Below are 14609 nucleotides of genomic sequence, written 5' to 3'. Positions count from 1 at the left end.
CACAATTTTGTTTTCATCTTGCCCACATTAAAATTAGAAGTTTTACACTTTTCCGATAGATGTAGATAATTTATTAAAATTCAATAATACACATATGAACATTTATTAAATATCATACTGTAACATATAATAAACAAAACTACAAATAGTATTTTTATATTACACATTATGCATAATTAATCTATATTTAAAAATTAATTAAAATACTACATTTTTAAAAATTAAAACATATTTTTATATAATTTTAGTTAAGTTTACAAAAATAAAAATTAAAAATGACAATTTTGACCGGTAACCCGTGCAACGTACGGGTCCATATCTAGTACACTATAATTATTGATGTAAATCAAAATAAGTATAAATTTTTTTTTTGTTAACTAGGAGGGGTTATGCAAATGTATAATTAAAAAAATTAGCGATCACTGAATTTTTTTATTTTGCAATATATATATATATATATATAAAATGATAAAGTAGCAATTAAATTAGTTAAATAACATTTTTTCCAAAAAAATAAATAATTACATGGTTTTAGTTTTGGTGGATTCGGTTTAAAAGCAAATCAAAAGGAATATATTGAACCAAAAGAATCAGTTATTGTATTTGGTTTTGGTTTAATTGAAGAATGGTTTTGTTCAATTGAAGAACTTCACTACTAATACTAGGCCTGGACGTTCGGATATTCGGATCGGGTTCGGGTCGAGTTTTTCGGATTCGGGTTTAGAAAACTAAGATCCGTTCGGGTATTTTAAAACTTCGGGTTCGGATCGGGTATTTCGGGTTCGGATTCGAGTTTACCCGAAGTATCCAAATATTAAAAAATTTGTATCAATTTGTATCCGATTCTATGCAAAGTATTGAAAAATACTCAAAAAATCTATAACCCAAGTATTTTTTACCCGAATCTAGCCAAAAGTAGCTAAAACACCCGAAAATATCTTAACATCCGAATAATTTAGGTGCTTATGTTATTACAAGTATAAATATTACTATTATATTAGAACTATGTATTTATATTTCGGGTATGTCCGGGTACTTGTTCGGGTTCGGGTTTTCGGATTGTGAAGTTTAGAACTCGTACGAATATTTTAAAACTTCGGATTCGGGTTCGGGTCGGGTCTTCGGGTTCGGGTATTATGCCCGGACCTAACTAAAACGGTCATAAATCGTAAACCTCGCTTAGAATTTAGATGGTAAGTTGGTTTGGTTTAAATGCGTTTGAAGATCGGTTTGGTTTAATTGGAGATCGGTTTGGTTTTCTAACGGTCACATATCGTAAGCCTTGGTTTGGACGTCAAACGTGTTTTAAATCCAAAAAAGGATCTTTGAGCTTTCAATTACGAAATAGATATTGTGACCGTTTGCTCTCCAAACCCCAGAAATCACCACCGAGGCACCGACTCAGAGTCAGAGAGAATCCTCAACTATAAGAACTCTCTTCTCTGCCCTTAAGACCCAACGGTTCGATTTTGTTTTCAAAATTCAAACTAAGGCTTTCTTGATTTTTGTGCTTCTCTCGAGAACGATCGATCTAGAAGATGATGATGAAGATCGATCACTTGTTAAAATTCAAACAAACGTTTGTTTTCCAATTCAAGGTTTGACATGAACTGTTGATTATCTCATATCGATTCTCAGTTTTTTCTTCTTCTTTCCGTGGTCTTAATTTTTTTTTTGTGGAACTCGAAACGCATTAAGGAATTGAAGCCAAATCTTCAAGTAATTTAAGCCTGCCGTGTCTGTAAGTTACTTACATCTTCCTAATTCTAACCTATTCGTAAACCTGAACCATAGGATCTTTGTGACTCTTTTGTTGTATCAGATTATTTCCTTTGTTTATATCTGTGTTTGATCGATCACTTGTATGATCGTATTGATTCTCAATTTTTTTTTCTTCTTTCCGTGGTCTTAATATTGATTCTCAATTTCTGGCTTTTAAGATGATTGTGATGATTGGTGATGATCCATATTTGGGTTTTGTTTATCTTCAGATAGTTTCTCTGTTAATCTCCGGAACTACCGTGGACAGGTATGTTGTGATTAAGTGTCTTTTTGTTCTTTACATTATTGATTGATTTAAAAGTAATCTGAATACATGAATTTTTGGAAACAGACAGCTTTTATGCAAGCTTGTCAACATGGTCCTTGGGAGGTTCTTTTGTTTCTGTTCTTTTTGGTGCTAATGTAAGGATTGATCAACTTTATATTTTGATTTCTGACTGATTGTGATTTAAAAATATGTCAGGGGTTGGGATAATGATTGTGTTTCTTGATTGTTCGGATTTTAGATTCACAGATCAGATTACTTAAATGGCACTACTGTTCTACACTTTTGAAAATTTATCTTCTTGGCAAATGCTGCAGCTTTTGTAATTGGTGCTACATCTGTACCTGTCCCTGATTTTAATTGCTACGCTCTTGACAATTCAAGTCGTCTTGTCGATTTTGTATCCTCTTTCTATTATTGTTGTTGCTTTAAGATTCTGCTTAGGATCAATTATTGGTATGAGAATAGTAAGAAAGTTTGCTTTGTTGCACTGGTTTGATTTAGTGGCTTGTAAAGCTGCTTCCTTTAACTTGGTTTGATCAGAGCAGCTGGATCGGCTTTTCTTTTGAATATGATGGCAAGGTTGTGTATATGTTCTCATTCTATAATGTTGAGAGGTTGTTTTAAGGACTTTAGGTTTGATTAGGTTTGGTCTTTATTGGTGTAGGAATTTGATTTGGTGGTTAGATTCTGCAAGGATGTGGAAACAAGAGGGCAGACGGTGAACTTCTATATCATCAAATTCAAAAGCTTTGAAAACTCTAGTTTCCAAAAATATGTGTGTTTGTTGTGTGCAGGGATATGTTGATTTCGGACGGTTTCACCCGTTAAGCTACTTTGTTTCTAGTTCTGGAAATTTCGATTTCGTTCAAGTGAGAGCCTTCTCTTCTTTGCTCTCCTGTTTTGGATTAGGCATCATAGTTAGTTTCGGAACATCATAACCAATTCTTGCATTGCGTAGACCAGTATTATCCTCGGAACATGGATTCATCTGTTAGTATATACATATAGGGGTTTTACCATGGCGACCTGTCAAATTGTGAACAGAGTTATGACAAACTTGGACGTACATCACAGGTTAGATATCATCTACACAAGAGTTTTACTTTTGGAGATTTTTCGTGGTTCTTGTTTTTTGAGTAGGGTTTCTATGTTTTGTTCAGGTCAATATTATTTGTGGGAACTGTAGTGATGGACGGTGTAAAGCTGTGTTTGCTTCTGGTTCTTTTTTGTTTGTTTTGTTTCATCAAAATCGGAAATGCTTCTCAATTCTTGGAAAGCTATTAATTTTCATTCTTTCTTTTTCCTATCTCAGGTGGACTTGGATGCATATGTAGTGTCACCCAAGATTCAACTTGCAGGTCTGTCTGCTACTATTTGTCTCTTGGTATAGTCGATTTTTCTTACAACAAATTCTTGCTCTTTCCCATTGGTCCAGAGTTACTGACGACTTGGCTATTCCATGTGAGAAACCTGGCCCGCTGGTGTTCAAGGGATTCAAGGTAAAACGTGTTTTTTTTTTGTAAAGAGTTATGGTAAAGCTTTATAGTCACTTGATGATTAGTTTGAATGTGTTGTGTAGTGTTCTTCACGAAGTGATCAACAGAGCAGCAGATGGAGGAATCACACCTCTTCATGTGGCGGCTTTGAACGGACACATAGAGACGGTGCAGTTACTCTTGGATTTGGGAGCTTCGGTTACTCGGTCAAGTGACTATAGTTCTAGCTCTGGTTCTCCACTAATTTTGCTGTTCATGTTCTTTGAAAATGATTCAAGATTATTTTTAGATAGTCATTATGTGTTATGAAGCTTGTTGATGGTTGGATTTTTTCTCAAGCATAGGGTACTGGTGACACTGACACTGACACGCTTGATGCTGAAACAAGAAGAATGGGACGAGCTTAATGCTAAAATCATCACAACTCTCACTAGATCATCCTAGTTTTTATTTCAAGCTTCAGGACTCCAAGAATTTGACCACAAAAGGTATGTTTTCTTGCAGGACTATAGGTTCTCTGATGAGTTCTTGAAGGTCTTGTGTTAGATTAGTACACTCTCACATTTTTTGGTTTGCAGTTTTTTTGCAGACTACACTCAAAAAGCTTCTCAAATAAAATAATTATAGAACAAGACGACAAGCTATTAAGGTATGATAACTTGTACAAGAGTCTGGAAATGTGTTAAGGTTGAGATCTCATTTCTAAGAACACGGGATCCATCTCTTGAGTGTAAGTACCTTCCCCTGAATATCCACAAATTTCTATATTGCACTTTGTATTTCCTTTGACGAGAAACAAGTTTAGCAGAGACATCAACTAATTTTCTTATTTTCAGGTTTATAATGATCTGTTAATTTTCTGGAGTATACTCATATGGAATTGACGAAAACCTTAAAATCAGCTTCTTTGAACTTGGAGAAACAAGAATCACGTTCAAGCTCAGAAAAGATGAGTAATATATCCAACTTGGTATTTAATGGAAGAATCTTATTGAAGATTAAGGAAGCCTATCTCTTTGTTGTTGTACAGAAGAACCGATGGAGGAAAGCCATGAAATTTCTAGAAGATAAGCAAAATAAAAAAGCTGCAATGAGTGGTACTTAGAGATGGAAGCTGAACAGGACAACAACAAGTAAAACTGAACTACATCCCACTATTTCACTCTAAAACCTTTTTGATTGTGATTATAATTAAGAAACATGACTGCATTCTCTTGTTTGTAGGAAGCTAAAGGATCCGTAAGCCTAAGAAGCCAAATCTTCCTACCTAACCTATTTAAACGAGTGGAGAACACCTTTACGATAAAGAGGAAAAACTTGAGACAACAAGCAATACTGAACTACATACCATTGTCTCCCTCGAGAACTTTTTGTGATTGCAATAATAAGTGAGAAAACTGACTGCATTGTCGTCTAATAGGAAGCTAAATGATCTTCTAAGCCCAAACAACCCATATGTTTACATGAAGGAGAAAAAACTGGAGCGCTTAAGGTGGAGCACAAAAAACTGCAAAAGCTGAAGGAATTCAAGCCTAACAAGGTATAATTACTTGAAAGATCAATACTTCATAAGATCAGAGATTCTAAAGTTCTGACTTTTAAGATGATTGTGATGATTGGTGATGATCCTGATTTGGGTTTTGTTTATCTTCAGATAGTTTCTCTGTTGGTGGAATCACGAGTTGATATTAATCTCCGGAACTACCGTGGACATGTATGTTGTGATTTAGTGTCTTTTTGTTCTTTGCATTATTGATTGATTTAAATGTAAAATCTGAATACATGAATTTTTGGAAACAGACAGCTTTGATGCAAGCTTGTCAACATGGTCATTGGGAGGTTGTTTTGTTTCTGATTCTTTTTGGTGCTAATGTAAGGATTTGATCAACTTTATATTGTGATTTCTGACTGATTATGATTTAAAAATATGTCAGGGGTTGGGACAATGATTGTGTTTCTTGATTATTCGGGTTTTGGATTCACAAATCAGATTACTTAAATGGCAGTACTGCTCTACACCTTGCGGCTCTAAATGATCATCCTCGGTGTATCCTAATTGCTGGAGCCTATTGAAGAATAAGAAATCTTCAGTTGCTGGATTCTCAAAGAGCATTCAGTAGATGCATCTAAAGTTTTCTTTCGTAATCAAGGATATTGTCATAAACCTAATGATAGAGATGTGGTTTTCTCAGCATATGGTTCAGCTCCTACGATGGAATTTTCTCAGATGCTAGCTTAGCAAATAAATTTATACAGCATGTTTTTTGGGTCCTTAGAGTCAGCATTTAGAAATGTACTTTTAATGTAGGGGAAATTGCTGGATGAAAATCTGAACTGAATGCATTCTCGTTTTTTAGAAAGCTAAAGGATCCCCTGGAGCCTAAATAGCCTATATATTCCTACCTAATCTATGCAAACGAGAGGAGAGCTGCTTTATGAGTAGATAACAAGAGCATTTCTGAGGTAAGTCAAGTAAAATTCAATTATGATAGTCTCTTTCTTACTTTTATTTGAACTATTGAAGCTATTGAATGGTGACTATAGGTTGCGAAGATTACTAGGAAAGAGTGGAAGAACTTCTACGCAGAAAAAGACTTTCTACAAAAAGGTATGCTCCCATATCAATGATGTGAATCAATGAAAAGTTAAAAATATTTTCTAACGTGTGTGCGTATATTTGAACAAGGAGATATACATAAAATGGAAGGATATAAAAAACAACAAAGAAAAAACATTTTGAACTAAGTCAGCTACTAACAACAGCAGATGTTTCCTGCAGATACGAAAGTGACGACAAAAATATAGAAGAAGAACATCCTACCACCCATATTTCATTTAAATGAAAAGTAAAGAAACAAGATTTTATTCGTTGTTACTTGAGAAATTAATCTTATTGATTTGTTGGTTTTTGGAATATCTTATTGTAGAAACTGGGTGAGGAAGAGAGCTGCAAGTTAATGGAAGCTTACACGAAAGAAATGAAAGCCTTGAAACTTCTGGAAGATGATCAAAAGCAGAAATCTGCAACAGAACTGTTTGATCAAGCCTTGAAGCCATTAACACGGAGACTTTTCTTGACAGGCTCGCTATAAGGTTGGTCTTCTCCATCTTTTCTACCTCCGAAAATTGTTATTGATAGGTTACAAGAAGGTTGAAATACAATATCTATCCTTGAATTTGTGGGACTATATGTTATATGCAGTATCCATAAAACGTTAGGTTCTAGACCAGGTTAGAGAAATTTCAATTCGCGACTATGTCTTAGTGGGTTTAGGAATAAGAACTTGTATCTTGTGTTTTGTTTATTTTCATTTGATTTTTTTTTTTTTGTAGCTATGATCAAGATGGTGAACCATCACAGCTAGCTTAAGGTAGAGCTAAAAGACTGCAAATGATGAAGGAGTTCAAGCCTAACATGTAAGTTTCTTACATCTTCCTAATATGAACCTTTCAATAAACCTGAACTTAATCTGTTTGTTATTCTTTAGAAAAATAACTTAGTGTCTTTGTGATTCTTTTGTTATATTTCGGGAGATTTTTCTCTATAAATCGGATTATCTTTTTTGTTATCTCTGGTTGATCATTGGTACAATCGTTTGTTTTCTGTCAAGGTTTTTTTCTTGGTCGATTCTCAGTTTTTTTCTTCTTTCCGTGGACTTATTGATTGAAATTGTTGACAAAAAACTGATTAGAGGCATGTATGTTTTTTATAGTATATAGTTCTGAAGCAATGCAGCTTTTGTTAAAGACATAAGAAGTAAAAAAAAATCATAAGACTAAGGCTATAAAGTTACGGTATTTCTTTCTATATTTCGATTAGGACTCTTTCAATTACATTGGTGAGTTCATGATTATTTTCTACTCAGTTCAGTCTTCCCTTCTAAGTTGTGTGAAACTTATGTGGATAATATGGTGGGTTTATCTTTTGCTGACAATATAATTCCCATAAAAATTCTACTTCCATCTGATCTGTTAACTAACGGATATGGTTTCAGGTTAGAGTTGGACTTGTTACTAGAGAGTGAATGCGGCGTGTGGAAAATCTTCTGGAAATGATCAAAAACAACTTAATCTCTATAGAGACGCCAACTTGAATTAAGATCAGGCAAGTAGTTATGGGGGATAAAATGACTCAGAGAGTGCAGAGGATAATGTTCGTTTGTGCTACAATATCTTTCATTATATAACTCACTTTACTTCTTTTTACTACTTTCACTTGCCTCAGTTAATTGATTTTCTCTGCGGATACAGTGATGCTACATAATAAAGTTGGATTGCGTAATGAAGAAGAAAACAGTGCAGATACGTTATCGTCTAGCAAATGATGCAACTTTTTTCCAAGCTGCCTTCAGAAACAGGCTTTCCCTATTTATTGAGGATAGTTTTACTGTTATCGTTGCCATACTTCTTTGCTTGCTGCTTGCTTGGTTAGTATTTCCCAATACTTACTCTTTCTGACATTTCTCAGGTTTGTTTTGTTTCTTCAGTTTTCCCAAAAACCGTCGTGGCCATCTAATGGTTCTGTGTTTGAGCTCCAAACAAGTGGTTGAGCTTCAATAAGCCAGCAAGACAAAACAGAGGAGACTGCTACTCAAAGAATTACAAGCTAATCGTTCATTGCTTGGTTAGTTTTGATTTACTTGGTTCAACCAGAATATGCTTTCATAAAACACTAAAGTCATTATCATTTAACTGTCATGTGAGCATATGGAAGAAGTGGAACAGAATTTCTTGGACGTGGCAATGGACCCAATACAAGACTACTAAGACACACCCTTGATAGTAGAGTTCATGAGGGTACAGAGAAAGATTGCTTGTACTTGGAGGTAGAACTCCGTACGTTTAAGTTCATCAAAGAATCTTTTGCCCAAAATTGTAACGATGGAAACAATCTGACCCTAATCTCCAGGTAAATTTACATTGTAGACCTAAGCAAATTTGATTTCTTCTTTGAAGGTTTTTGCGTTAGAAAGTGTAATTTCAAATATTTTTGGTCTGTAGTTTTCCGCAGACTACACTCAAAGCTTCTCTAATCAGGTAACTATATAACCAAACGGCAAGCTATTAAGGTATGATAACAACTCTCACTAGATCATCCTAGTTTTTATTTCAAGCTGCAGGACTCCAAGAATTTGACAACAAAAGGTATGTTTTCTTGCAGGACTATAAGCTTCTCTAATGAGTTCTTGAAGGTCTTGTGTTAGACTAATATACAGTTCTGAAGCAATGCAGCTTTTGTTAAAGACATAAGAAGTCAAAAAAATCATACGACTAAGGCTACAAAATGGATTGGATCTTGCTGACTACGCACAATGTACATGAAGCTATAATCTCCTGCCACAAGATGTGAGTGTCTCTCAAACCTTAATGATTTTATCTACCATACTTTCAATATAGTGACGCATTTTGTGCTACATATTCATATGTGGTGCTTTCTCATGTATAGTGTCCCATTCAAGCTACAGATACATGTGCCAAAACCAGTGTGAAGAAAGCTTGTCTCGAGATGTGAGGATGATAGGTAAGACGTATGTAGTATATAAAGTTCCGGTATTTGTTTCTATATATCGATTATGAGTCTTTCTATTACATTGGTGAGTTCATGATTGTTTCCTATTCGGTTCAGTCTTCCCTTCTAATTTCACTAAGTTGTGTGAAACTTATGTGGATAATATGGTGGGTTTATCTTTTGCTGACAATATAATTCCCATAAAAATTCCACTTCTATGTGATCTATTAACTAACCGATATGGTTTCAGGTTTGAGTTGGACATGTCACTAGAGTATGTGAATGCAGCCATTAAGCGTGTGGAAAATCTTATGGAAAAGATCAACAACAACATAATCTCTATAGAGAAGCCAATTTGAATTAAGAACACTTATCAGGCAAGTAGTTATATGACTTAGAGAGTGCAAAGGATGATGTTCTTTTGTACTGCAATATCTTTCATTATATAACTCACTTTACTACTTGTTACTACTTTCACTTGCCTCAATTAGTTGATCTTCTTTGAGGATACATCGACGCTACATAATAAAGTTGGATTGCGTAACGAAGAAGAAAACAGTCCAGATATGTTATCGTCTAGCAAATGATGTAATTTTTTTCCAAGCTGCCTTCAGCAACAGGCTTTCCATATTTTTATTCAGGATAGTTTTATTATTATCTTTGCCATATTTATTTGCTTGCTGCTTGCCTGGTTAGTATTTCCCAATACTTACTCTTTCTGCATTCTCAGGTTTAATTCGTTTCTTCAGTTTTCCCAAAAGACCGTCGTGGCCATCTGATGGTTCTATGTTTGAGCTCCAAACAAGTGGTTGAGCTTCAGTAAGCCAGCACGACAAAACAGAGGAGACTGCTACTCAAAAAATTACAAGCTAATCGTTCATTGCTTAGTTTTGATTTACTTGGTTCAACCAGAATATGCTTTCGTAAATCACTAAAGTCATTGTCATTTAACTGTCATGTGAGCATATGGAGGAAATGGAACAGAAGTTCTTGGACGTGGCAATGGACCCACTACAAGACTACTAAGAGTCTAAGACACACCATTGAATTGGCCAGTAGAGTTCATGAGGGTACAAAGAAAGATTGCTTGTATTTGGATGTAGAACTTGGTACGTTTAAGTTCAGGACCTATGTCCCTGGGGTACGTGTACTTTGAAATATTGTCTTTTGGATAACTTCCACTGAGTCTGTGCAATCACTTCTTTGTTTTGGTTATTCTCTGATTGATTCAGTGAATTCATGTGTTTGCTGGCTGAATTAGTGCTAGGATCTGTTTTACGCATTTGATGTATACTAACCAATAATTATAATTGCAATACTCTTATTGCATGTTTATTACTTTATTGAATGCAGCCTTTTTAGGTGATTGTTCGTTACTTATATGGTGTTTCTTTTTCAGGAAAATTTGCAGAAGTGGCTTACTGATGACAAAGCACGGGACTAGCTAGTCATTCGTTCTGGCCCTGATACTGAAGTTTACTGGAATGATGCAAGGCAGAAGAAGCCTGAACCTGTTCATAAGCGTCCTGTAAGTTTCTTACATCTTCCTGTGTATATCTCTTATTTGTTACTTGACTGTTTAGAGCAATGTTATATGTTAAGTTACCATCATCTGAATTAATGATGTTCTCTTCCTATGCAGTTGTGGCAGAGAGTTATGTGCAGTGGTCTCCTTTAGGTACATACCTTGTGACACTTCACAAGCAGGGGGCAGCTGTTTGGGGTGGTACTGATACATTCACGCGTCTCATGCGTTATCAGCATTCTATGGTTTGAATTTCCTTTTAATTGCTACATAGTACTTCCGTTTTTCCTCTGTTGGCCTGAAAATTGACACCTTTTGTTGATTCTGTTTTAGGTCAAACTTGTTGATTTCTCGCCAGGTGAGAGATATCTTGTAACTTACCATAGCCAAGAACCAAGCAATCCGAGAGATGCAAGTGTGAGTTCATTTTTGACTCTGTTCTTTCCAACTTTTATTTGTATATCATTTCTATGCAAAGGATTCTGATTGCTGTCAAAATTACAGAAAGTAGAGATTAAGGTCTTTGATGTGAGAACCGGGAGGATGATGAGAGATTTCAAGGGTAGTGCTGATGAGTTTTCAATTGGAGGACCTGGTGGTGTTGCTGGCGCCTCTTGGCCTGTTTTCAGGTAATTTCTTCAACTGCATGTCAATGTCCTCAAAATAAACAGTCAAAATCTATCCTCTGGTCCACTATTATGCACATTTGTTGATATCTTGTAAAACGTTTCTGTAGATGGGCTGGTGGAAAAGATGATAGATACTTTGCCAAGCTTAGCAAAAACACCATCTCTGTCTATGAGACTGAGACTTTCAGCCTAATAGACAAGACATCCATGAAGGGTTGTTGATATTTGCTGGTCTCCCACTGATTCCATCCTTTCATTGTTTGTTCCTGAACAAGGTGGTGGAAACCAACCTGCTAAGGTATTTTTTTTTTATCTTATGTAAATGAAAAGCCCTGAAACCTCAATACGCTTCGGTTTCTCTGCGAGTTGTTTTGTAGTTACATGTTGTTATCCCTTTCTTCAGGTTGCTCTAGTCCAAATCCCGAGCAAGGTGGAGCTGAGGCAGAAGAATCTCTTCAGTGTGAGCGACTGCAAGATGTACTGGCAGAGTAGTGGAGAGTATCTTGCTGTTAAGGTTGATCGATACACAAAAACTAAGAAGAGCACATACTCTGGATTTGAGCTTTTCCGTATCAAAGAAAGGGATATTCCCATCGAGGTTCTTGAGCTGGATAACAAGAACGACAAGATCATTGCTTTCGCTTGGGAGCCCAAGGGTCACAGGTTTGCTGTGATTCATGGTGACCAACCAAGACCAGATGTCAGTTTCTACTCGATGAAGACCGCACAAAATACTGGAAGGGTTTCAAAGCTCGCAACGTTGAAGGCCAAACAAGCCAATGCCCTCTTCTGGTCGCCCACAGGAAAGTACATCATTCTTGCTGGGTTAAAAGGTTTCAATGGCCAGCTTGAATTTTTCAACGTGGATGAGCTCGAGACAATGGCAACATCTGAACACTTCATGGCCACGGATATCGAATGGGACCCAACTGGAAGGTACTAGTGTCTTCTTAAAACTAAACAAGTCCATTGGTTGGTTTCTCTTTCTTCCAATTTGTGATGTTGTTTGCACTTTTTTCTTTTCAAAGGTACGTTGCAACCGCAGTGACATCAGTTCACGAGATGGAGAATGGGTTCACCATGTGGTCTTTCAACGGGAATTTGGTTTACCGGATACTGAAGGATCATTTCTTCCAGGTATGTAACAAAACTCGGTCTCAAACTAACATCATCCGTTACGATGTCTAATAAAATATTTATGTATGGTTGGTTACACAGTTGGCTTGGCGTCCAAGACCGCCATCATTCTTAACTGCAGAGAAGGAAGAAGAGATAGCAAAGAACCTGAAGAAGTACAGCAAGAAGTATGAGGCAGAGGATCAGGACGTATCGTTGCTGTTGAGTGAACAAGACAGAGAGAAGAGGAGGGCATTGAAGGAAGAATGGGAGAAATGGGTGATGCAGTGGAAGTCTCTGCATGAAGAGGAGAAACTCGCGAGAAAAAATCTTCGGGATGGTGAAGTTAGTGATGTGGAAGAAGATGAGTATGAAGCCAAAGAAGTTGAGTTTGAGGATCTTATTGATGTCACTGAGGAAATCGTTCAAGAGTCGATGTAAGTTTCTCGGTCTCTTTTGTTACCATCTCTTAGTGTTCTTCGGATCTCTTAGACTTCACATTCTCTAAACTTGGAAGAGAAATTTTGTTTCCTTGGATATTGTTATCATTATTAAGTTTTCGTAATTACACTTGAAGGGTTATAACATTCTTATAGAAGACAAATCTTGCGTTCAAAACTCATTCCACACAATTCCAATCTGAAGAAATCCAAATTAAAAAAAGAAAAAAAGTTACGGAAAGAAAGTTTATGAAATTTGGCTTTTGGAGCTTTTGAATAACTTTGGGTTCATACTCATCTTCTTCCATGTGTATAAGTATAACACATAAACTCATGTGTAAGAGACCAGCACGTTGTTGGAAACCAGTAGCTTCAAACGGCAGGATGTGTGAACGTGGTAATAATCCCACATCGCTAGACTAGAAACATTGACTGGGAAATAGAGGAGTTTCGACACGTGTCGCACAGCGATTGGTGCGTCCAAGAAAATAAGAAGATTTGTTTTTTTTTTTCTTTTTTTGTTTTATCTTTCTCGTCTCTCTCTTGTCTTCTCTCTTCTGATACCATTGATCGTCGATCATCACTTAAATACAAGAATCTCTCCTTCGATTCCGCCGTTTAATCCTTCGATTCCGCCATTTCTACCTCCATCTTCGACGCTTAGAGCCTAATCTCCGGTGGTGAAGCCGTCGTCGCCTTTTGTACCGGCTTCGTTCGTGTTCAGAGATTCGTCGGTATGTGGAACCAATAACTTTCTGGATTTTGTGTTTACTCGATTCGTAGAAGTGAAATTTAGCGAAAGTGTTTACTTCTTGTTTACGATTGGAATTTGAATCTGTTTTTGTGTAGTTTCTTTGCTTGATTTGATTGGATTTTGAATATGTTTTTTTGATGATTGTGAAGTATGCTTTGATTTTTTGTTAGCGATCAATTAGATAAACAAATGTTATAAGTTTCTTGTTCAAGTCTGACATTACTATGGATTGGCAGGTCTTTGCACTACAGAATATGGAAGAGGTTGCTGATCCTGTTAATAGTGTTACCCTTACTTTGCATGATGATAAGCAATGCGCGTTATGGGACTGTATGCGTGTCCACGCAGATGGTTCTCGGTATTGCTGCATACCACACATGGACTTTGCCCTTGCAGAAAGGACCATTCAACGACCACATAACATGGCCAATGTTCGTTCGTTTATACAGTTGGATAAGCTTGTTATTCCAAAACTCGTCAACCATTTAAGAAACCCGGCACTCGGTATCACTGGAATATCCAATCTACAACATCTAAACGTTCTGAATGCCTCTCCCCTTGACCAACACATACGGTTCCCAACTGATCTTGATGAGAGGGAAGAGTTTAATATTTGGGTTTTCATTTGGCGATTTGTTCCTAACCGACAGCTATGGCGTCAGGGAAATGATACACGTCGAGGGAACTATGTCAGAACGCGTTTCTATCGACTCTTCCCTGCGGTTGGTGGAACATCGTGGAGGTTATTTAGGTACACAATCAACAGTAATACAGTTGCACTTTACGCAATGGAGTACTGTAAGTCACTCGCTCATCCACCGCCCGTCGTTGGCGTCTATTACAGGAGAACTTGTGTCAATGCTTCTGATGGAGTAGAATATTTGAATTCAGCCACAGTAACTGATTTACACTCGAGCAAGAACAAGACGGAACAAAACGAGATGCATTCAGAATTTCTGGCCAACAAGGGAGTACAGCATCATACACCAGCTCGGGACTTAATGGCCTACAGTGATGGTATGATAAGTCCCGAGCTGGTGTGACACCACACTCGCCGTCGTGATTTTAGCGCGGTTTATGGGCATCTATG

At 36.6% G+C, this 14609-nt stretch overlaps 2 protein-coding genes across 2 annotated transcripts; both read left to right on the top strand.

Annotated features, from left to right (window-relative positions):
* The first annotated feature begins 5149 nt into the window (after positions 1-5149).
* LOC9308313 (eukaryotic translation initiation factor 3 subunit B) lies at positions 5150-12918 on the top strand. The gene is given in 11 exon segments (XM_021020532.1): positions 5150-5260; positions 5347-5418; positions 6091-6154; positions 10698-10825; positions 10914-10997; positions 11085-11209; positions 11317-11421; positions 11423-11507; positions 11613-12145; positions 12238-12346; positions 12428-12918. Coding segments are annotated over 11 exon segments (1755 nt in total). The 3' UTR covers positions 12767-12918.
* Positions 12919-13281: 363 nt separating this feature from the next.
* LOC110227159 lies at positions 13282-14562 on the top strand. Its single transcript, XM_021020530.1, has 2 exons — positions 13282-13499; positions 13756-14562. The coding sequence occupies exon 2, from the start codon at positions 13774-13776 to the stop codon at positions 14560-14562; it is 789 nt and encodes a 262-aa protein (XP_020876189.1). The 5' UTR covers positions 13282-13499; positions 13756-13773.
* The last annotated feature ends 47 nt before the right edge of the window (positions 14563-14609 follow it).

The sequence above is a fragment of the Arabidopsis lyrata genome (assembly GCF_000004255.2).
Source record: "Arabidopsis lyrata subsp. lyrata unplaced genomic scaffold ARALYscaffold_6, whole genome shotgun sequence".
In the NCBI taxonomy this organism is placed as follows: domain Eukaryota; kingdom Viridiplantae; phylum Streptophyta; class Magnoliopsida; order Brassicales; family Brassicaceae; genus Arabidopsis; species Arabidopsis lyrata.
The sequence above is the reverse complement of the archived record's forward strand: the minus strand, read 5'-3'. Positions and strand labels throughout refer to the sequence as shown.

What these genes read in the sequence shown, in the direction of transcription:
- LOC110227159 (XM_021020530.1), top strand. Translation starts at nt 13,774, where the DNA reads ATGGAAGAGGTTGCTGATCCTGTTAATAGTGTTACCCTTACTTTGCAT.